At 36.6% G+C, this 25,249-nt stretch overlaps 1 protein-coding gene across 3 annotated transcripts in view; it reads right to left on the bottom strand.

The window, feature by feature from the left end:
* Window positions 1-1,303: 1,303 nt before the first annotated feature.
* UGGT1 (UDP-glucose glycoprotein glucosyltransferase 1) overlaps window positions 1,304-25,249 on the bottom strand; it is a 50,448-nt gene continuing 26,502 nt past the window's right edge. For all 3 annotated transcript variants that reach the window (XM_081954785.1, XM_081954784.1, XM_081954786.1), the window contains 17 exons: window positions 24,983-25,113; window positions 23,404-23,499; window positions 22,976-23,078; window positions 21,432-21,511; window positions 20,798-20,987; window positions 19,154-19,312; window positions 16,365-16,450; window positions 15,390-15,474; window positions 14,960-15,048; window positions 14,240-14,344; window positions 12,658-12,742; window positions 9,544-9,726; window positions 7,812-7,972; window positions 7,537-7,651; window positions 5,335-5,451; window positions 3,201-3,369; window positions 1,304-2,222 (listed from right to left, as the gene is read on the bottom strand). In XM_081954785.1, coding sequence (XP_081810911.1) covers window positions 2,197-2,222; window positions 3,201-3,369; window positions 5,335-5,451; window positions 7,537-7,651; window positions 7,812-7,972; window positions 9,544-9,726; window positions 12,658-12,742; window positions 14,240-14,344; window positions 14,960-15,048; window positions 15,390-15,474; window positions 16,365-16,450; window positions 19,154-19,312; window positions 20,798-20,987; window positions 21,432-21,511; window positions 22,976-23,078; window positions 23,404-23,499; window positions 24,983-25,113 — 1,980 coding nt within the window. In that variant the 3' untranslated portion in view covers window positions 1,304-2,196. The remainder of the gene's footprint in view (window positions 2,223-3,200; window positions 3,370-5,334; window positions 5,452-7,536; window positions 7,652-7,811; window positions 7,973-9,543; window positions 9,727-12,657; window positions 12,743-14,239; window positions 14,345-14,959; window positions 15,049-15,389; window positions 15,475-16,364; window positions 16,451-19,153; window positions 19,313-20,797; window positions 20,988-21,431; window positions 21,512-22,975; window positions 23,079-23,403; window positions 23,500-24,982; window positions 25,114-25,249) is intronic.

Below are 25,249 nucleotides of genomic sequence, written 5' to 3'. Positions count from 1 at the left end.
TCAGAGGCTTGTCCTTACATGCTACTTTAGATATGAATTCTCCAAGAATGGAAACAAAGTATCCTTCCTCCAGTCTTCACTTACTGACCACAATTGGGACCAGTGACTCTGTCACTAAGTGATGTGGATGTAAAGTGAAATGTCACGTGACCATGTCAAGTTATGACATCAGTTCTGACCACAATTGTTAAGCTGTGATGTTAAGCCAATCACCTGGAGTTGTTAAGTGAACCTCATGGGTCTGTGACTTTTAATTTTCTGCTGGCTTCTCCACTGACCTTGCTTGTTGGAAGCGATCTGTGAAAGTTGTAAATGGTGATCACATGACTACAGGATGCAGCAAGCAGCGTTGTAAATGAAAGCCAGCCGGGTGACTTCGGGCCAGTCACTCTTTCAGGCTCACACACCTCATGTGGGGAAAAATAGGAAGAGGAAGGTGTGTTGGATCGGTTCACCACCTTATTTGTAAAAATAATAAAGGTGGGGTATAAATAAAAAAAATGAATAAGTAAATAAATAAATGTGTGCCAGTTCCTGAATTGCAACTGTGTGATTACAGGGACGCTGCAACAACTACAATTTTCAGTCTTTTTTTCAATTGTGGTCAAACTTTGAATAGTCACCGATTGAGTGGTTAGAAAGTGAGGACTGTGTGTATTTAGCTTATTAAACATTCAACACAAACCAAAAGATGGCTTTTCAAATGTGGGATTATAGTGTGTCCTTGTATTATGATACAATTTTATGTTTGGAATCTTACAAGACTGCACTTTAAATTCTACACTGTAGAATAACAGATAATGTGATAATAACAAGAATTCATTGAATTCATAATATGACTGCAAAATTAGAAATTATTGCCTGCACTGAAAAGCTTGCAATTTGTTCTCAATATCCAGTATTAGATGTGAATTGCCAACACTTTTTTCTCGCACAGATTAGATTTTATCTGGCGGTGGGTTTTTTTTCCTGATGTTAATCCTTCTAGCAGGTATTTTTATATTAAAAAAAAAACCAAGTTATAAGTATTTGAAACCATTTCAAAGTTGCAGGCAGTTGTTCAATATGATATTTTTCTACAAAAGTTGCTTATTTCATCTGAAAAGCAGTAACAAAAAGTATTACAAGTGGGGAGGAGGGGACATGACAAGATTGGACATTCCTTAGATACCATTTTACATTTAAATAAATGTGTTTGTACAATTGAAAATTTGACCAGGAAGTTGTGCATATATAATATGCAAAAACAAGACAACTATTACAAATAGCAGATCCACAAGAGAAGAATTAAAGAAAAAAAATATAGGAACTCTAAGGCTTTATTCACCTGACATCGCTTTTTTTGAAGGGAAAAAAAAAATAAACTTATCAAATTTACATAATCAAAACGTTTCCACAGATTTTCATGAACAAAAAGTACATTCAGTGAACGATGACAAATTATAGCAGTCTTAATGCCCTAATAATTTTGCAGTTTTTGATAAATTGGAGAGAAGTGTCCTTTCAGGTTGTCAGTGGAAAAAGATGTTAAGTACCACAGAAAGTCTGCTTCATTAAAATACACATTTGCAAATATATATTTCAAAAGTTGTGGATTGCTTTTGACATTTTTGCTCAGTTATGGGTTGTCTGAGGTGATATTCACAATGTAATATATTTAAATAAAGAACTGTGACTTTCCCATTAGGACAAAGGCTATGATAAAAAAAATCCATTTGACTTCTGACTGCAGTCCAAAATATCATTAAAATCCCTGTAAAAATCTGAAAGAGCATTCTCTGCTTCAGCATCTTGAAATGATGGAAATGCCTGTGTATTCTCCATATTTTATCTTCAAGGTAGCTACCCTTTCTCGGGACTCCTGAGGAAGGTGTAGAGACGTATTGAGTTAGATTGGAATAGCGTGGTAGACTTAACCAAAAGCTGGCAAATGAGGCTTTTCATCACACTTCTTTATTACTCAATTTCCATATCCTTCTGTAGATTCTTCAATCTCTCACAGGTGCAAAGAAAAACAGTTCAGCTAATTCAAATAATCCAGTTCCCATTCAATCTGTCAGAATCAATTGAATTGCAATTAATATGCAAGACCCACACCTTCCATTTTATTCAGCAGTTTTGCAAGTGTATTAAGAAAAACTAGTATTTGATAGAAAAGTTGTCTATGAAATAGTCTCACTCAGTATGTCACCATGATCATAATTCCCCATGCAATAGCGTGTCTGTAGAAAAAACGAGAGAGAGAAATATGAAGATGCACAAATACAATAACCGCATATCATTTAAATGCCATTAATAACATAGGTCTGAAAGTTAATGTATTGTTACGGCAAATAAATAAAATATATAAAATAAATAAGAGAACCATTCCTTCTATTACATTTTCCTATTTCTAACAGAGAAGTCTCAACTAGAAAACAAACATGGTTAAATTACACAACAGCTCTACCTACAACTAATAGAGACCAATGCAGAATGGTTGGTTTTCAGGAAAAAAAACCTTTCAAATTCATAAATGGACAATTATGTAATACATTCATGAACAATATCCTGGTAGTCCTCACACTGATAGTAATTGAGACTGGGAACTTGGTCACTACGTGACATGTTTGTAGGGCACAACATCCTGTTTACAATGGTAATTGTTGCAGTCCCAGTTGCTGTTGTTAGGCATATCCTGTGATGATGCTATTTGAAATCTCCTGCTGCTTCACGATTGACACTGCTTGTCGGAAACTGGCAATGAAGGTCACAAAGGTTGTTCATGTCACAGGTAGATGCAGCTACGTCATAATTTCAGGTTAATTGCCAAGCCCACCAATTGTGATCATGTGAATCCAGGGACACAACTACAAAGACCATTCATAAGTATCCTTTGTTCAGTGCCATCATAACAGTCGCTGAATGAATGAATGTTAAGCAAGGACTACCCATAAACAATATTAAGAAAAAAAGTAGTTCCATTTCTATACTTTTACTGAGCTCAAATTACAGATAGTTACTTAATGCCTATTCAGTTAAAAAGGACTCAAAAAGTTACATAGGGCCAGTTCTTGAAGTATGTAGCTTACATTTAAGTTCTCCTCTAAAAATGGAGACACAGTAGCTTTAGTCCCCTTCTACCTTCTTACCTCTCCCAATTTCTATGGAAAATACTGTAGATATTTCTTAAAATAATGAATGCCATGAAAAATAATTACCTTTCTGACTTTGGGATTCAGTTTCATTTGTTGAAATTAATATTCCTGATTCCTTCTCTTGATGGAATTGATTATATAACTGTTTAATTTCTTGATCGTAATCCTGCCATTCAGAGACAATCCTCATTGCTGCCTGCAGCTTGGGTTCTTTTGTCATTGGATTATTACACTGCAATATAACACATGCGTCAATGGCAATGGGGACACATAAGGGAAAAATGTACTGAACACTCCCTGAGAACTTAACTTTCAAGCATAGAATCATACAGGGTTGGAAGGGATCTTGATATCGTCTGGTCTAATGACTTGCCTGATAAAGGGCTTCACTACTGCAGTACCCCTGACTGATACCTAGGTAGGCTCTGCCTAAGACCCTTTGGTGAGGAAACTACTATCTCCCTGTTGTGGCCCGCCAATGGCCAATGGAACTGGCAGCAGATTCGGACAGTGAAGAGGTTGGGTAGGAACATGGGCCAATTCTGGAGTCTGGGGAAGGCTCTGATGAGGGCTCTATGTCGGACGCAGAGAGGAGGGCAGAGCCAGTTATCAGCTGCCTTCAGAGTCAGACATCAGTGAGACAGATGAACAGCTGGAACCTGTTCCCGGTGTGCGCATGCGCAGAGTTGCCAGATGAAGGGAACAGCTAAAGAACAGGAGTTGACTTGGGAGTACGGCCACAGGTGGATGATGAATGCCCCCTCCCAGAGGAAATAAAAGAGGAGCGAAAGGGAAGTGGAGTTTTCAGGAGACAATTAGTTCGCTTAATTGGCTTGTGACTCTCCAAGACTCGTTGCCAAGTTTTGCAGGTATTGGCCTGGCAGCACTCTAAGCCAGATAAGGTCTGTGACAATAAATCCTCCCTTGAAAGACTTTGCTGGATGCGAATGAGCAGAATTCACAGTAAATTAATAAAAGGGGATTTTGTCATAACCAGGGATTTGCTTCATGCTCTTGGGAAGTCTAGGTCAGAACACTCCCAAGGCGATATATCCCACTGTTAAACAGCTGTTGCCTTTATCATTTCCCCGATGTCTTTCTTATAATTTAATGCCATTGTTTCTTGACGTGTTTTGAAATAATTCTGAATAATTCTGCCTTATCTTCTACCTGACAGCCCTTCATATAACTGAAGACAGCTATCATATTTCCATAAGTCTTCTTTTCTTTTTTAGAGCATGATTAATATAATCTATAACTATAGCAATACAATAGCTATATTTTTATTATACATTATTGACATAGCAATAGAAAATCAATATTACACTTCTTTTTCAGTTTCATTATTACTACCATGGGCTGATTATTTTCCAGATTTGTAAAATCTTATCTTTTTAAAAAATGAATTCCTAATGTCATCCACAAAAAAATAATTATACTTTTAATTTATAACTATATCATCAAATTTAAAACCTAGATATGATAAAATAATGAGCCAATGATGGGTGGGCCTTAATGCTACCTGGTTTGGATAACAAAATTTCTGCAAGAAAACAACAAAGCTCCGAGAACACCAAGGACCAGCCAACAAACTCATTGGTAAAGAGGAGTAAGAAGAATTGGCTTAGTAGCAGCTCACACCTAAAAATGTTTTTGGATGCTAAACATGAATAAGCAGCATGTTCCAGACGCTAATAAAACCACTGTAGTCCTTAACTAAATATAGCGAAGCACTGTGTCCAGTTCATAGAAGATAGTAGTTCCACTGTACTTTATACACTGGCCAGACTATACTTGATGCACTGTTCTGGGAACTGGCCTTCAACATGGAAATATTGGTGTAGGTTCACAGAAAAGCTATCTTGAGGAATAGTTAAGGAAACTGGAGGTTGTTTAGCTTGCAAAAAATAAAGGGAATAAAAATATCTGAAAAGCCGCCACGTGCAACAGAAGGCAGGGCCCATTGAAACTGAGACAAGGACAAAAGGCTTTTAAATTAAAAGAAAGACGGTTCAGGGTGAATATTAGGAGGAACATCTTTAAACTAAGAGCTGCAAAACAGTGGAACAGTCTGCCTAAAAACCATGCTGGACTCCTTCCTACTGGAGGTTTTCTGAATGGCCACTTGGCAGGCTGGTGAACTCCTATGCAACAGATAAGCTCCCCCTCCACACACAATATAATGAAGCAACTTTACCAGATCAATAGTCTTTGCTCTCTTCTTTGAAGCATCATCACACCAAGTTTCACACCAAAGCCATTCCTGTGGTAGTGATTTAATGGGGACCTGATGGATCATGTTATTGGGCAAATCCTATAAAACAAAAATGTACAGTTCTCTTTCATTGCTTACTTTCTAAAAAAAATGCAATGCATTACAGTTGCATATAAATTAAAATTAATCCATTACAAACGGATTACACACATTACAAAATGTCTGCTGACCAATTTATTTTAAAAAAATTTGCCTTAGGGCGAACCTATGGCATGCGTGCCACAGGTGGCATGCAGAGCCACTTGTTAGGGCACGTGAGACATTGTCCTGTCAGCTCCAGCACGTATGCGCACGCTGGCCAGCTGACTTTGGCCTTCTTTTTTGGCCATTTTTCACCCTGAAGCCTCTGGAGGGTGAAAAACAACCCAACGCACAAACTGGAAGTTTGGGAACAGACTTCCGGGTTGCCCATAGGGTCATTTTTCACCCTCCAGAGGCTTCAGATAAGCCTCCTGAAGCCTCCAGAGGGCCTCCTGAGGGGCAGGGGAGGCTGTTTTCACCCTCCCCAGGCTCCTAGAAAGCCTATGGAGCCTCTGGAGGGTGGAAAAGGGGACCATTGCACCCAAAAGCGGGGGGAAGGGCAGGGGTCACGCGAGCATTCGCGCAGTGAGTCAGACGCATAACATTATGGGTGTTGGCACACCTGCGCATGACCCCCCTGCCCTACCCTCGCTTTTGGCAAGTGATGGGAAAAAGGTTAGCCATCACTGCCCTAGGGACAAGTAATAATATAGAGAAATACACTGGAGCTGTATTTCTCAGAACATGTAGAGTAAAACAATAAAACTTTAAGATGAGCATGCTAGAAAAAAACCAAGCATCAACGGAAAACATTTATCTTTAATTACCTTTGAGCCTATCTCATCTGCAATCATATCACTGAAGAATTCCAGAAGTTCTTAAATTATATTGAGTTATTGTACCTTGCATTTAACAGATGGCAACTACGGCTCAGCTGCGTGTCTATGGCAGATTAAGGGATTATACTTTGGAAGTTCATATATTCTACAGCTCTATAAAGCGTTTCTCTTCTTACGGTGAGAGGCAGGGGGTGGGATTCTAACCAGAAGAAACACATGGACGTTATTTTTGTCCTGTAGCCTTGGCTGCAAGTCCTCAGTGTATCAAGAAATGAAGGAGCAGATTTCTTAACTGAGTTTGGGGTTTCAGTCCTATGGCAAAGTCCTGAGAGAACTGAAACCAGTAAGATAAAATTGGCCTGAGAAAGGATAGCAAAATAATGTGGTGTTGACTTTGTGTATGTGTGGGTGAATTTCAGTGCTGTTTTACTTAGCTGTATAGTTTTACATTCACTTGTACTTTCTTTCTCTCTTTCTGGATTAATCGTTGCCACTATTGTATATAACCTAAACTGCCAGAATTTGATTCCATTATGCTATTTGCTAAGTACATATTTTGCGCTACTGTTAACATTAAAATTCTTTGTCCCTACTCTAATGTTGTGTTTGTACTGCACCAAATATTCCAAGGTTTTTGGTCCTATTCATCCTGTTACAAGGAACAACACTTTTGTTTAAAAACCTAGTGCTAAGGAAGAGAGATTTTCTGTTTTGTCCCATCTAAATTCCAGAAAACAGGTGGCATCTGCTGAATCAAGAATAAGGATGCCAGCTTGATTAACCCAGATGGATTGCATTTGCTTTGGGAACAACTATATCCATATACTTCAGAAAGTAGGCAGAGGGGATGGAATGGTAGTCTGTGAATGCTTCCTTTCTACCTTTCTACCACCTTTCCTGCAGACATATAACCAGTAGTCCAGATGCCACTAATACATATTCCTATTTGTCCACCTACTAGTAACTATAATGCATCTCTTCACAAAATATTATCTTTCTTAACTTCAACATTATTCCTTAATATTTGTTATTCTTAGCCAATCTTATGTTTGTATCCCACAAAGCTTTATAGAGGAATGCCCATTCTACAAGTTTCTAAGAGTTGATTTTGCACAGAATAGCAATGTGTCTGCAAAACTCAAATTTTTGGAATCTGATATCTGCCACGAATGAGGGGAAATTATCTAAAAAAGCAATATTACTGTAAGATTTGCATCTCTTTTGAACAAAAGATTGGAAGGATACATATAGAAGATAAACTTACTTGATCAAGATTGGAGAGGCTATTTGGATCCTGGCTAAGTCCTTGATATTGTCCCCTGAGTCGATCTCCAGCAGCTATCTTTCTGAACTTTTTTAGGTCTACAACATAAAGAGCACTAGGAACAGAGAAAGAACAGCTGTTAAAGTCACCTGTACACTAAATAAGTAAAATGCAAAATAAATTCACATTGGAATGTATTTGTAACTTTCAAAAAAAATTTACTATTTACTCTCAGTCTAAATAGATCAGAAGTATTTGGGGTGCAAATCTATCACCTAATATGATATTTTCTTCCAGCCAAGTGGCTTGCCCAGTATCCCGACTTCCAAAATCGGTAGCCATCCATCTCTCTGCGGCTTTCACAGAAAGGTGTATAACCATAAGGTGCTCCATCCAAGTTGAAATCTCTTAAATCCTTTAGGTCTGTACGCACAATCTAAAGAAAAAATAGTTCCGTTTAAAATTTTAGATATTCCATAGGAAATGTGGAATTTGGATCTCTATCTAGTCACTTTCCTCTTAATTAAACATGATATATGGCAACAATACTTTTCTATCCATTCCCAAAAGCTATACCCCAATTATATGGACTTTTATGGGAAAGGGTATGTCCAAAATACTATTATATGCTCCCAACCTTCTCAATCATCCCAACTGTTGCTTAATCTCCTACGATCATTTGAGAGCTTGCTTGCAAGCTAGAGGTTTCCATATCACCACTCCTTTCCATTAGTTTCCTGTGACTATCATGCAGTAGATCAGTACAGATGAAAAAAATGTTTATCACTTTTTCATCTGTACTGAACACATACTGTGTTCATCACACAGTAAATTATATGCTGATTTTTAATATTTCTTTGCTGAGAAAGAATCTAGAATTAATGAAGACAATCAAATTCCAAGTTTTATAGGGGGGAAATAATAAACGTCAAATCAGAAGCCCAGGATATGATATACAACCTTCATGGACATAGGCAGGGGATTCAATATTCATTTGCTGGGTATATCAAACATGGCCTTTCTTTGCCACGTACCAAATATGGGAATTTGGTAGATTAATTTTGATCTTACCTCACCACTATCTCCTAAAAGATGGTGCTAAGGGGAATGTTATCCCACTGATCTGTTACAATTTCCATAAGAATCCTAATAGTCTCATTACCTGGAAGAAATCATCCTGAATTCTGGGGTCAGGTTTCATCATTTTCTTGACATTAAGAAGACTATGTAAATCATTAATGTAGGAAGCCAAATAATAATCAATCAGAAGTGGCTTAAGGCAAGTGCACTGTTGGTCAGTAGATAGTCTAATGCAGGATTGAGTTTTTGCAGCTTTGGTCATTTGGTATCAATCATGAAGGATTAGGTGGCCCTATAGTGGATCATCTTTTATTTTTGCCTCATCCTGGAGCTAGCCAAAGCATTCAATACATTAAAGTCCATTCAGATTACGAGCTGTGCTACATGTAAGCTAAAGAGGTTTTGGAAACTGAAGTTATTGTGAAAAGTGGCAACCAGACTACTTTCTGATTTGCGCTTTTGTTGAATCATGATTCTAGATCCAATTTCACTGGCTACTATTGTGTGTCCAAGTATGTATCCAAGAGGCTGATCTTATAAAGCCTTAAACATTCTAGATCTCAGTTCTCATATAAGTCTGTTTCGGATACACCTGTATTGTCCCACCATCAAGAATGGATAACTTATGAGGACAGTGGACAAGGCCTTTTGTATACTAGCATTTAAGCTGTGAAACAATCTCTTTAAAGAAATTAGAAATGTAGTTTCTTTCTTTAGATTTAACTGTGCTATTCAATCATTTGATCGCCTTAAATTTTCAAGAGGTTTTACATTTATCAGCTATTTTTTTCTACCTATAAATCCCTATGAAATGTATAAATTATTTTTAAATTTTAAAATGTAAGTTGTAGGGTGCCCTAGCTAAAAAAAGACACCACAGACATTCTTTTTAAAATAAATAACATTTGAGTCTTCAAAACCACTTACCTGATCAGCATCTACAAAAAGGAATTTATCAACAGCGAGGGGGAAAAGCACATCCAGAAAAAGAATTTTGTAACCCCAGATAATACGTTGCTTCTCTGTTTGCTGGTGAAGCCAGCGTGGCCACTTGTACTGGACAAATTCATACTGGAAATTGTACTTTTGAGCCATATATGGGATGAATTCCTGGAACAAAATATTAGTTACTGTCCTAACAGCTTCTAACACAAATTACCAAAAAAAACATAAAGGATATATTACATTATTTTTAAGAAAGCTAGATATTTGGCTATGAAAAATATTCAAGGATAATGGTAAATATGCAAAGGGTAAAATCAGGAATCTTCACATTTTGCCTGATTCTCATAAACAACGAAATTTAATTTTCTTGCATTCCTACATTTCTTATAAGCAAAGACTTTAGTGTGAGAAAATGATTATAAGTAGATGAAATAAGAGATATTGGTATATTGTCCTTTCACCTACCCAGCAAATAGGATTTTAAAATGGGAACAACAACAACAAACAGGAATAGAGGTTTTAGTACACTGGAACATATCCACAGGATATTTTTCCTTCCAGCAGAGTATTATTCTCAAAGAAATTATTCTTAAGTTATCTATGCTGCCAAAGAGGGGTGTGGGTGTGTGGGTGTGTGCGTGCGTGTGTGTGCGTGTGTGTGTGTGAGAGAGAGAGAGAGATTTCTGCAATTAAATATAATAGAAGCTTTTTTTCCAACTCACTAGAATTAAGCTCATTCTCACAATAATATTTTATCTCTACTTATAATGACTGTAGCAATTTCATTTCCAATCACTATTCATTATTGCTTTGAAATATGGTAGAGAAACCACTTTTGGCTTGTATGAAGGTATTCACGTATATACAGTATATATAGGTATAGATCTGAGAGTCTGCTTACAAGAAAGAGAGAAAGGAAGGAAGGAAGGAAGGAAGGAAGGAAGGAAGGAAGGAAGAAAGAAAGAAAGAAAGAAAGAAAGAAAGAAAGAAAGAAAGAAAGAAAGAAAGAAAGAAAGAAAGAAAGAAAGAAAGAAAGAAAGAAAGAAAGAGTGTTTCCCTGAAAATAAGACAGGGTCTTATTTTCTTTTGCCCCCTGAAATAAGCACTTGGCCTTATTTTTGGGGAGGTCTTATTATTTTTGAAGTGCAGGAGCCGGTGAGCATGGTCACCTCATGGCTGCTGCTCTGTTGCAATATTTTTGGAAAGGGCTTATTTTCAGGGGAGGGCTTATTTCAGCACATGCTCTCAAAAGCCTGATTGGACTTATTACCTAGTGAGATCTTATTTTCGGGGAAACAGGATGGATAGATAGATAGATAGATAGATAGATAGATAGATGATAGATAGATAGATAGATAGATAGATGATAGATAGATAGATAGATAGATAGATGATAGATAGATAGATAGATAGATAGATAGATAGATAGATAGATAGATAGATAGATAGATAGATAAGCAGGCAGGCAGGCAGGAGGGCAGGCAGGAAAAGATATATACATATGCATGTTGTTTAATATATGTATGAAATTTGACACATTTTTCACCTTTACCACCTTTTTATACTCCTGGCACAAAAAATGTGTAATGATTCTAAAATGTACTATATTTTCCAATTTGAGGAAAGTGAATAATGGACTACATTTTCTTACATTGTTTGATATTCTGTGTGAAAAAAATAGCTAGGAATATGCTTGGAGTTCTAGCAATAAATGAGCCACATCCTAAATTAAACATATGTCTCCAGACTAATTGCATTCTAGCTAGCTGTATTCTTTAGCTGGGATTTCCCATAACCTGGATCCAAAATCTTACTCCCCCCTCTCAACCATTCTAACTACCTATTATCAAATTGAAATGATTAAATAAGAACAGATGGGAAAGTGTGGGGAAATGAATGGATGGGGACCCGTCTGTGTAGAAAAAAATGAGAAACAGCCCTGGAAAGAAAATATGGAACATGGAATAGTTGAAGATCTTGGGAAACAGACAAGAAGAATATGAAAAGGAAAAAGAAATCAGGGACATTCGGAGTTTAGAAAAGAGATTTAGCAGATGATTTGCTTGAAATGCAGAGAATTTGTTTTCTATGGACTGAATGCTCTGTTGAAGCAAAAGCAGAAGCATTTCTGCTTTTTAAGCAAGTTGTCAGGCCTACAGCGGTTTCTTTAAGAATCTTTGGCCTGCCACACTCTCTCTTCTAGCTTCATCTTTAGTATGCATATTCATTAAGGGGGGGAATAGCAATGGGTAGAATGTGTTGTTTTCAAAATAAAAAATTCCTTTCTAGAAGCTCAAGGTTATTCTTTGTCTCCGTACCTTGGCACCTGACCGGAACCAGCGGGGTGGAGATGACAGAGTGGATGAAGAAGATTGGACCATGTGATGGATTAGTGGGTGTGCGGACAAGATCATGAACTTTCAACTGGGTGGGAATCCTAGGTAACTTCCAGAATTGGGATTCCACAGATGTACCAACATGTCTGACTTATTAAATTGGAACTTTAAGGAAAGGTTTGCCTTGGACTCTGATTTAATTCTGCATGATACTTGGAACGCTGACACAGGTTGCTTATGGTTGAGCTCAGAACTTTGCCTGTAATTGTTTTGGGCAGTTCTGTTTGCCCATATTACAACCCTGTTGTTGACTTATAGAGATGACTTACAGTTTCTTTCCAGTGTAATTCAAGATGCTGGCGATTAGCCTTAAAGCCCTATCTGGGAGGGGGCCAAGTTATCTGAGGAACTGTTTCTACCTAGGTATATTTGCCTATTCCACCAGACTGGATAGGATGGGCACACTCCAGGTACCTTCTTTCAAATGTTTTCATCAAGTGGGACTCATGAAATGCACCTTCTCAATAGTGGCCCTGCTCTAAGGAACACTCCCCCCTCTCCCAGATCCACCTGACCTTAAAAAGCTGGCCCTCCCCCAAATATTTTTGATTTTTTGTGATTTTTTTTCTTTTTACTATTGCTGTGAGCCATCTAAGTTAGGATTTGGAACATGGTCAACCATATGTTATTATTAAATAAATAAATGTACATAAAATTCTTAAAAATAGAAAATGGAAAACTTCTTTTTCTTACAACAAACCTTAACTGCGGGTGATAAATAATTCTTCAGAAACCAGAACTTCACTGGCGTTTCTGTGTGTTTCAGCACGGATAGCATCATTATGCTGTTAATGAAATAAAAGAAATAATATAACAAATATTATAAACAAATAAGATAAAATACAACCAATAAAATCTAGAACTAATTTAAACCTCTATGTCTTATTTTTCACCTATTTTGTCACTGTAATTGCAAACTTATGAAAAATCTTAACAAACTGACTATAAGAGAGCACTGGAAGGAGATAAAAAGTTTAGTTAATTGTTTTAAGCTGTTCTTAAACAAAGGGCTCCAAAGAATGAAAACACACAAGATTGTAGGATTTCCCATTAGCACTGCTGTATCAGGAGCTGAATAAGACTATATAAATTGGTCTATCAAAATGAAGTACTCCACATGATTTTAAAATGATTATACATTGTATTTTAGAATTATCATTTTTTTCTGATTGGCTAGAATGATTCTGGATAATTTAAGAACAGGTATAGGCTGAAAATCGTTAGGGATCTTTGAAAACTTTCTGTGTACTCTAACAGATTAGTAAGAACTTCTGATTCCCCACTAATTAAGATCGCTGAAAAAGATGGTGAAGATATAAAAGTAGGAAAACTTTTAAGGAATGTATTAAACATGGGTTCATATTTCTGGATTGAGCATGTAGTCAGGACCAAACATAGAATGTTGAGTCTTTACTGACACCTCTTGGTTTCTACGACTAGGTGTTTTGGATTTCTGCAAATGCACAATTGACAGATGGGGGAGGAAATTTTTTTAAAAAGAGTAGTTGCTAATTTAAAACACACCATTAAAAGATTGTGGTAAGTTTTTTTAAAAAAAAAAATCTAGACCAACACTTGCTTTCTTTGAAAAATTCAAAAAGATTTTTACACTTTGAGTCAGATACCAACTGTTATAAAGCTTATGAAATTCCACTGAAGGCCCATTAGAGATGAACATCAGTACTTATGTATGTTAAAAATGAACCGTGGGCGTCTTGAAGCCTCTCATCACCACCTAACAAAAGCTCATGAGTGGGTGCAGAATTAATGTCTTAATACTCTAAAATAAATCCTCATTCAAGCGTAAGCACAAAACTGTTAAACCAGGATAGAGTGTAGCCTTAGTGCTAAGGAAACAGAAAAAACCAGTGTAGATATGAATCATACTAAAATAAAACATATACGATATTAGTGTTTCATTTCTTAAAAGAGTGAGAATTTTCCACTGCCATTGAAACTAGAAATTACGAGTCAGAATAAAGAGGTATATATTGCAGATATAGAGGTTTCATTTAAATATAAGGAAAAACTTTTGGATGGTAAGATCTGTACAACAATCTCTCTATGGATGCTGTGGATTTTTTTCCTCTGGATCTTTTTTGACCCTTACAATTCTACAATGGCATTCATCCATAATTGTAAAATTATTCTCTTATTTATCAAAATGAATCGTGTGTAAAATAAACTCCAAACCCTAATAAATGAAGAAAACAAAAAAATCCTGCAAACCTCCATGTATAAGCAGCATTTTACAATTTGAATAAAATTAATTCTACACCTACCGAAGAAATCTCTCATAGAGATGTCCTGATGCCACTGAAAAGATGTTGATTACATCTTCCTTATCCTGTTTCACTTCTTCTTTCTTCTGGCCTCCTGTAAATCCCCTAAAACAATGGGAAAAAACCTTTTGCAATGCTCAATTTTTTTTTAAAAAAAGTTTCTTTCATGTTATGTCATCCTTATTAACTACTAGTCATTATTGCAAACAGTGGTATTATGGCTTTAATAAAAAGGTAAAGGTTCCCCTCGCACATATGTGGTAGTCATTCTCGACTCTACGGGGCAGTGCTCCATCTCCGTTTCAAAGCTGAAGAGCCAGCACTGTCGAAAGACGTCTCTGTAGTCATGTGGCCGGCGTGACTAAACACCGAAGGCGCATGGAACGCTGTTATCTTCCCACCAAAGGTGGTCCCTATTTTTCTACTTGCATTTTTACACCCTTTCAAACTGCTAGGTTGGCAGAAGCTGGGACAAGTAACAGGAGCTCACTCCGCTACACGGCGCTAAGGATTTGAACCACTGATCTTTCTGATCGACAAGCTCAGCGTCTTAGCCACTGAATCCCTTTTATTTTTTATTATTTTACGTTTGTTATTATGGCTTTAATAGAAACATATTGATAAATAATAAAAACTGATTCCAAATATTCCTAAAATTATGTTGTAAGAATTAGGTTCAGGAAATTCAAGAAACAGTGAAGGACTTGCAAATATCTTTACCATTTCAGAGATTCCCAAAATCCAGACTCATTTTCATTAGTACCATCACTAAGTAAATCTTCATTTAGCATATCTGGCTTCTTTTGAACCTACAAAGACAGAATACAAAGGAGAATATAATGTGCCAAGGATTGAACTGTTGGGTTCTTAGTGATCTATGAACTTCTTTTTCTTCTTGCAGAAACATGAAATGTCATCAAAAAACTAAAAGAAAATTAAACTCAGAGAACACAAAGAACCTGACAAAGAGAAAATAGTAAATTAGCTTAAGTATATTTATACAAAACTGCAAAGAGTTCTTTTAACATTGTTAATAGTCTGGGTTTTTTTCAACTAAATTACAAATTATATCCGTATATAAAAATATTTTTTGAAACATATAAGGAAAATATTGTTGAAAATAGTACTTTACCATCCTTTTCAAACTCACCTTCACTTTAATAATTTTGCTTTTAAAATTGTTGATAACAACGACAACATCACTGGCATCTGGAGGAGAATCTGTCTCATCATGACTAAAAATTAATTACATTTAAAATATTAGCTTTGTAATCACTATTTTGCTGCCACTTTTCTCTGCTTTGTCAAAATCTGGCTCAAAACTAGTTTTATTTCAAATAGTTTATGTTTCCCAAATTCTATTCCAGAATCATATTAATCCAACTATGGATATATACTTTCATATAAATTTTATGTATGAAACAAAAAACAAAAAAACCCCTGACTATTGATGAATGTAAAAAGTTTTAAAGTGCAAATGAACTTGCTCAAAATATTTCAAAATCCGGAGAAAGAAATATTCTTATTTTGAATTCAGAGTAGTTGTTTAAAGCTTGAAATTAAGCTTTAAACATCAGGGCATTTCTGGAATAGTTGGAACATCACTCCACACTTCGAGTAAGTGTGGAACAGCTGTTCTAAACTTAAAGGAGGGAGGCATTTTAAGTTCAGAAGTTTTCAAATTCAAAACTGTCCAATTAATTAAGGAAATGAAATGAAGCCAACCTGACTCTTGAATTGTTTGAAGTGCCAATTCGTAAGACCACCCAAGTTCTTTTAATGCAGTGCCAATTCTTTGAAATTGCTTCCCTATGGAAATCAGGGTAGCTCTTTCTTTGCTGGACTTTCAAAAAACTCTTGAAGACTGAGCTGTTTCCAAGATCCTTTCCCTGATTTGTTATAGCGTCATTGTGGTGGGGGTTTTAAGTGGATGTTTTACAGTGGGTTTTTTTTTTATCCAGAAAAACACTATATAATTTTTTTGCTAACTCTTGCTAACAAACTTATTTTTATTGTGGTAGCATAGAAATACTGTATGTTAAATAAATAACCCATCTTGATGGAATCGCTATATCCTACAGAGTATAAAAATAAACAAGTAGAATCGGGATTTTTACCAACCAACCTGTAAATTTTGTAAATATCATCAGACCTTCCATTTCTGAGCCTCAGAAACCAGGAACCAGGATTGGCTTTTAACTGAAAATATCCCTAAAAAGGAGAAGGGGGAAGGGAAAAGAAACACTCTAGTTGACCTTAGGCAATTTACCAGGTACCAAACTTCCCATTATGATGCCTAATTCACCTGGATTTCACTTGGCAAGCTGTGTGTGCACATGTGTGCTTTTGAGTCAGTTTTTTAACTCCTGAATATTAGTTCCTGCAGTTTCTTTGGCAAGATTCTTCTTAAGTGGTTTGCCATTGCCTCCTTCCTAGGACTGAGAAGGACTGGCTCAAGGTCACCCAGTTGGCTTTGTGCCTAATGTCTCCCAGTTTCTATCTTAGTACCTTAACCACTACACTAAACTTGGCATGTTACTTATCTTTAAATTATTCATTGCACAGAAAATATTATATCCTTAATACAAACAGATACCAGCCTCCAATGTCTAAAATATCTTATCAATAAGCTTTAATTAGATCCTAGACATATATACAGTATGTATGTAATGTAAATGACATATGATTTGACACCGGATAATAAAATATAATCTGAAACCAACACAAGAAAAAATATTTTAAAAGAATTACAGGATTTTCATAAAATCTCAGGGATCATATAAAGAATTGCATGATTTACAAATGTTACCCTATTAAGGTGACCAGTTGGGAATGGAGCTGTCTAGATGCTTAGAAATACAGTATACATGGGAAAATTACATTTGAAAAACATTGTTACATCCTTAAAAGTTGAAGTTTGACCCTAGAACTGCACCAGCTTTGCATTTTCCCCTCTCTCTCTCTAAAATTTTCAAATTTAAAAAAATATAATTACAAAGGATATCTTTATCAGGATTGAGAATATATATATATATATTCTGTAAATACTTTTAAGAATTAATACGAAATGCATATACCAACTAGATACCTATCAGCTGTTAGACTCAATCGTAAATCCTAACATACTTATAGATAGATGATGATGTTATCCATTCAGTTGTGTCCAACTCTTGGCAATTCTATAAGCCAGTTCTATTCACATCTTCCAATCTTGCACTACTTCTTTGAGTTGTTCTATGCTCTGGCTGGTGCCAGCTTTAATGATGTCCAGCTACCATGTTCTTTGGCAGCCTAGTTTCCTTTTACCGCTAATTCTTCTAAACAGAGTTTCTTTCTCCAGTGAATTTATAGATACTTATTCAAATATGAATTCTGTCATTCGCAAGATCTCAAGAGAGTATCAGTTATTCTCACCCAGATTCTTTTTTTTTTAAAAGGAGGCTAAAATGATGTGAGAGATTCTAGCTGGGTAATTTACTGTTTTGAATTGTATTTAATTATTAGATTATTTTCTCTATGTTATGACTGCGAGATGCTTTAAAAAAAACAATTTCAAAAAAATCTTTAAAATATTTATAATGCTTAATGTTTAATTCAACCTAGTCTCTAGTTTACGCTTCTGGCTTAGCAAAAGCCACAATAAAAATTTTTGTGAAAGTCAAGAGGCAAAGGCTTTTTTTCCTCTTTACATGATTACTTGCCTAGGAATAAAACAAGAGAATGGCATATCCCGGGATGGCGAATCTATGGCATGCGTGCCACAGGTGGCACACGGAGCCATTTGTCAGGGCATGTGAGGCGTTACCCTGTCAGCCGGCCAGTGTGCATGTGCGCGCTGCCCAGCTGACTTTAGCCTTTTTTTGAGGCCATTTTCGCCTTCCCCTGGCTCCAGAGGCTTTATAGGAGCCTGGGGAGGGCGAAAACAGCCTCCCCCTCCCCCCCGGAGGCCACAGGAGCTTCCCTGAAGCCTCCAGAGTGCAAAAAAACCCCGGCCCTATGGGCAAACCAGAAGTTCAGTAACGGAATTCTGGTTTGCTCATAGGACTGGTTTAAGCCCTCTGGGGCCTTCCAAAGGCTTCCCTGAAGGCTCTGGAGGATGAAAAATGACCATACGAGCAAACCAGAAGTCACTTCCGGAGGGCTTACTCCAGAGCCTTCAGGGGCCTTCCGGAGGCTTCCCTGAAGGCTCTGGAGGACTAAAAATGTCAGTTGGTCTTACTGAACTGCATGTCTCGAAGCTTGCATGGGAGGAGTCACATGTGGGTATTAACACGCCCCATTTGCCCGGAGACTGGATTAAATTTGAGGCCACTCCCTCAACTTCCTCCTCCTGACTCCCCAGATTAATCGATGGTCCAGTCCAAGAAGAGCCTGGGAAGGAAGGGAATAGGAAAACAGACAACTCCCTCCTCCCAGGCCTGACTGACCAACAACTAACTCCCTCAAGCCCCCATGCGCAGGAGCGCACAAAACAGGCGGGAAGCTCCTGAAGCCTCTGGAGGGCCTCCGGGGGGGGGGGGGAGAGACTGTTTTCGCCCTCCACATGCTCCTATAAAGCCTCTAGAGCATGGGGAGGGCGAAAAAAGAATTCAAAAAATGGGGGGGGGTCGCACCTGTCATGCCCACATGCGCACTGGGAGTCACGCATTGCATTATGGGTGCGGCATGCCCGTGCACGACCCCCCTGCACTCCCCCCCTTTTGGCACGTAAGCCAAAAAAGGTTCACCATCGCTGACATATCTGTTTATATACGAGATATAAAGCGGAATATTGGATATTTTGAATTTTGGATTCCAGAAAATGGATTGCTTGCTTTTATAAAACTGTCTGACATATGTGTAGCCAATTAAACATTTACGAATCTATTTCATATTGCATTCTATCAAACTTCAGTAAGATGGTCAGTCACTTACTAAATTGGCCATGACAATGGTGTCAACAACAACAGGGTTTGTTGATGTTCCAAGAGTGAACTGAAGACCTCTGGGAGGTTGCCCTGTAGTGATATCATAGCAGTGCCCTTCCAAAAGGAGGTGTTCTAATTCGTACTCGGCTGCCACTACACTCTCCACCTGTGTAAAAAGAAATAACCACTAGTTTAGCATTCAAAAGCTTTAATAATTAAAAACAATGATCAGCATCAAGAAGCTATAGCTGAAATAGGAAAAGTAAAATAAATAAGTCTATCTTATAATTTTAGATAATGCGATATTGCAGGCTTGATAGCTACAGCTAAGAAGACCATTCTTTTATTAGATTTGGACCCAGAAATATATACCCCAAATATTCACAACTCTGCATTGCAAGAAAATGTCTACCACTAAAAGAGCTACAGATATTTTATTTATTTTTTATTAATTTTATATGAGACCCAGCTGACTTGGAGGCAACTCTAACATAGCATATGCTATGTTCAATTGTTATATTAATTCAGTTTTTTTCAATTCTATACATTCCTAATTATTCCTATATCTATACATCTATGTTTCTAGGCTATACATTTCATGTTCCTATTATTTATCCATTGATAAATAATAATCACACAATGTTGGAAAAGTGATACCATGCCGACAGACTGTTTGATAATCCAAAAGATCTTTGATTGCACAGAGATGGATAAACTCACATTGGAGTTAAGGGACAAGGAAGACTCAGAATATTATACAGTTTGGGAAAACTGGTGTCAATGGATAAATATTTTTTTCAATTCTAGATTCTGCAACCATCTTACTAAGACAACATTACACAACTATATATTCTTCAAAGATACCGGACTTTACAATATCCCAAGTTCCCAGCAAATGGGATTAATAATGATGCCAGGTAAAGAATTTTGGAACTTGCAATGCCAGCTCATTTGGGGAGTACAAAGTTAGAATAATTGTTCTGGAAAATGCTTGAAGAAACTCTACTGATATAGGTAGTCTTCACTGAATGATCAGTCACAAGACATTTGAAAACTGACTCACAATTATGATGGTAGCAGCACTCCGCAATCATGTGATCTCCATTTGCTGCCTTCATTGTAGGCTTCCAACGAGAAAAGTCAATGGGGAACTGGCAGGAGATCATAAATGGAGATCATGAGACAGCGAGATGCTGCAATCATGCAGGATTTGTCTAACAGTTGTGCCAGCCACAACTGCTGTCATAAATTGGCACGCATACAATATCAATTTTACAATTGACTTGCTTAACAATGGAGTTGCTGGTCCCAATTACCAGTGTTAAGTTTATTTAACAATTAGCATTCATTGTTTGCCAGCTTCACTTATCTTCTTGCTATTTAACATCACAGCATTAAAAAAAAACTTTATTGAAAAGCCTATTTTATAATGGAGAAATCCAACTCCTTGAAACAAAAATCAGTGCATATTATTGGAAGATAGAAGCAAATAAATTATGTGCATCCTATCCTCCAAATCATCATACTGGTTAAGACAGTGCAGATTTTAATCTTCAATCAGTTGACTAAAAAGTCTTAGCTGAAAGCTTTATTTTCCAAATGGAATATTTCTAGCCTTCTCTAAAACTTGAATGCATATTAATATATTTACCTCCTCCAAATAAATGTTGTCAAGATCATATGATGCTCTTACTGACTCCACCATCCAGCTCTCTGGAGTATTTAGATTCAGAGTAAATAATGGTGATTGAGGCATATCCAGGAATTTGGCAACTGGTCCAGGAATAAGGTGTTTTTCTGCTGTAAAAGTAATTTCTGGCTCCAGAACGTAGCGATAAAAGCTAAGAGGTAAAGATGACAAACACTTAAATGTTTTAGTATTAAACATTTGCTCTCTTGCTAGTTGCTTGCAGACATTTCATTACCAGACTAGATAACCACTTCATCTTAGAAGGGAGTGGGGTTTGCTACTCTGTTTATACGCAATAGCTATTAGTATTAGTGGGTGTAGGGAATTGTGTACTCCTTGATAGTTCTTTCATTAGACTGTTGTTTATTGCTTGATTCCCTGATGTTAATTCTAGTGTTAAGATTAACATCAGACAAACAATTCAGCAGTGAAAGAGTGAAAACAAAAATAAACTTAATAAACTTAATAAAAAATAAAATTAATAACTAGCTGCAGCCTGCAGTTTTTCAACAGTAGCATTAAAAGCACAGTAAACATAACATTTTATCAGTATTACTATATTCTGTTATATTTGATTCAGCTTATTATTCCTCACCTTTTCAGAGGCATGTCAGAGAGTTTGGATTGACAGTTCATAAAAACTCTGAGGTTCATATTTATGAGTTTGTTCAATACCTAAATCGAGGGGAAAGGACACATAAATCTAAATGCAATTAAAGTACTAATTTCTTCCTCTTCTCATATCCCTAATGTTCTTTCTACTAGCTGATAAACATTGAAATGCACTCATCATTTGCTATAGGGGAACAACTTATTAGTCTGTTAATTGATATTACACATATACTGTAGCTAACATAAGAAAACTTAAAAGCTAGTTACGTGAAAAATCAAAGTCCTCTCTAAATGTGTTCAATTTAATTCAAATCTATTATCTTCTTGGAGCACAACTGAATCACTAAAAACAGCTACACATTTTTAAAAGTTCATACAGTTGCTTCATAAACTAACTCCTGCCTCCATGTGTGTGTGCATGCTCAGGCCCTCCTCCTTTCTTCTCCCTCCCCTCAGTTAAGTGAAACAGATGTGTAGGGGAGAATAGACTGGCTTACCCAGAGAGCCAAATCTGGAAAAAGGTACATCTGTTTTAATTTTTTTTTAAATTTGATGTGTGTCATATGCACACTTGCACTTAATAAAGCACTTCTTCCAAAGGATTTGCTCAGGTCATGAATTAAGTATTTCAGCATTTCTACTATATTAAGTTTTTTAGTTTAAACGTTTACAAGTGTGTTCTTAAGAGTTATTATTACTCACAAAAAACTAAGATAAGGCAAGATAATAGTATATTTTGAAAATTTCAACCAGTGCCAGCATACAGGTCCTTACAACCACAATTGAGCCCCAAATTTATGTTGTTAAGTGACAAATGTGTTTTGCCCTGTTTTATGACTTTTCATGCCACATTTGTGAAGTGAATCACTGCAGTTGTTAAATTAGTAACATGGTTATTAAGTGAATCAGGCTTCCCCATTGACTTTGCTTGTCAGAAGATGATCACATGACCCCGGGACACTACAACCGTCATAAAGAGTGTCAGTTGTCAAGTGTCTGAATTTTGATCACATGACACTGGGAAGCTGCAATGGTTATAAGTGTGAAAAATGGTCAAAAGTCACTTTCTGCAGTGCCATTGTAACTTTGAACGGTCATTAAGCAAACTGTTGTAAGTGGAGGACTACTTGTATTTTGCATGTTAAGGTTGAATACTTTTATAATAGTTTTCACACACTGCTTGTAAAATGAGAAGTTAATTTCTTCTACTGGTAAAGAAGGAATATCCATAACTACCCAAAATATTACATTTTGCAGTTATCAATATAAATAATAATCACAACAACAACAACAACAGTAGTAGTAGTAGTAGTAGGAGGAGGAGGAGGAGGAGGATAGGATGATGAAAAAATGATAGGATGCTCGCAGGAACCCATATCAACCATCAACACCAGTCAATGATATTTGTGATACATTTTTAAATGTCCAGTTGACTGAGTTTCATGTTTAATGAATAAAAGAGATAATAATTATAACAATAACAACAACAATGATCCAATAGTGATTATAATAATAATAATTTCATACCATAAGCAATGGAGCAAGTCTTTGTGCCTCTCTAGTGGCGGGATCAACAATAGCCACAACATCAAAATATATTTCTCCCTCTTTTGGTCTCAACTTAATTGCACTAGAAAAAGGGAAAAAAAACTACATACAGTATGCGCAATCATGATGTTTGTATTTAGTCTATGACATAAATATCAACAAAAGTCTAAAAAATTTATGAATTCCGTTTTTAGAATAGTTAAAGAGTCAACTCATGTTTACATATAATCCATTACTATATTTTATCTTTTAAATACTTCCTTAACACTTTTTGAAGAAAACATGCATGGAAATTCTAATGAATGAAATCTTTTCAGGATTATTTATATTTTACAGAACCTGAATGCATATTATTCTTGGCGGACAGACAAGACTAATTAAGAACCACTCTTGCAGACTATTTTTACCTGTATTTGTCCTCAAAAAATTGGTATTCAATCCTTGCCTCTCCCTTTGGTTGTGCAGACAGAAGAGCATCCACCTTCATGACAAGGTCACTTGCACTGAAGAGAGAGAAAAAGACCATCCTGCCAATGTTTCCTTCCAATGTTATTATCCTTAAAAAGGTCACTTGATGAGATGTATTAACCAAAAAAAAACAACAACCAACAAATCGTAAGTGCTGCTTTTGCAAATGATAAAATAGACTATATATGAAATCCAGTGGCTTAAATGCCAGCCAACTGGCTGTTTCTCTTTGCTTGCTTACAAGAGATATCTATTTCATTTCCCTTGCTTTGAGAACTGGCTTGGGAGGGGCACACAGGGATACTGGAAGATGGAAGGACCAGAAGAAGGATGAAGCCACAAGCCTGCTGTTCCATTAGAATGCAAATAAAAGATCAACTTAACACAAACCAGAAAGCTACAAGGCAAAGGGAGAATAAGAGATGAGACTCATCACCGAGAATATTTGTAGCTCAGGGTTGACCCGAGGGGTCCTTGGTGTCCTCTGAGATGGCTTGTTTTCTTGCAGATGTTTCATTACCCAAACTCAGTAACATCCAGATTAGCACTGAAGTTACATAGTTGGGGGTCTGCAAGAAAACCCAGAAAGCTCAATGAGCCCCAAGGATCCCAAATGAGACTCATTCTGTAATTAAGAGCGAAGTCGTTTTTTTATTTGCTTTTCAAAGAGAAGCAATGTGGAGGTAATCCTCAACTTACAACTATTCATTTAGTGACATTCGAAGTTACAATGGCACTGAAAAGAGACTTATCACCGGTGTTCACATGACTGTTGCAGCCGCATTCCCAGGATCGTATGATCAAAATTTGGGCACTTGACAACTGGAATGTCTTTCTGACAATTACATTGTCCTGGGGTCATGTGATCACCATTTCTAAAAAAAAAAAAACCCAGCAAAATGGGGAAGCCAGATTCAATTAACAACTGCATGATTCATTTAAGAATTGCAGTGATTTGCTTAGCAATTGTGGCAAAAAAAGATTGTAAAATAGGGCAAAACTCACTTAAACCACTGTCTTGCTTAGCAACAGAAATTTTGGGCTCACTTGTGGTTGTAAGTCGAGGACTACCTGCATTATGTTTTATACTATCTGCTCATGTACTGCTATTATAAAATAAGGTTTACATATTTTTCAGTCAAGCGTTCTTCGAAATCCTATGAATGGGAGACAAACTATAATACCCCTTTAACACATGAAAGATATTGTGCTACCAGAAAAAAAATGTAAATAAAAGTAACAGAACCAATGTAAGTTAAAATCTTACGATACAAATTCTCTACATTTAAAATCACCTTAATTTTAAAGGAATGACTGCATCCGCAAAATAAAATATGCTCTGGTTTTGCCAAAGATACTATTCTTCTATTTTTAATACACAACTACCAGTACCGTTATGTGAAGGGTGGCATGACAGAGGGAGAATCTCTTTTATGTATTCTATAAACACTGAAACCACCAACAGAGCTCAGTGAAGAATTTCACTTCCTTTCTATAACCTACTCAATTTTTACTTACAGATCTTCTTCCACTCCTAACTGCTGAACATGAGTTTTTATTTTCTGCCCAGATGTCTTTACAATAATATTTTCTAGCAAGTGGAAGTCATCCTGGTTAAAAAGCTCCCCAGCTTCCAATGGACCAATAATCTGAAATGAAGATGAAATGGTATGATCATGATCACTACAAAGTAATCTGAATTGGACATAATCTGCAACCAGCACAGTATCTTAATATGCATTACCAGTGGGAATACAACACATACAATAGTTTTGCAATTTTTTT

This window comes from Natrix helvetica, assembly GCF_964273705.1.
Source record: "Natrix helvetica genome assembly, chromosome: 5".
Classification (NCBI taxonomy): Eukaryota; Metazoa; Chordata; class Lepidosauria; order Squamata; family Natricidae; genus Natrix; species Natrix helvetica.
The sequence above is the reverse complement of the archived record's forward strand: the minus strand, read 5'-3'. Positions and strand labels throughout refer to the sequence as shown.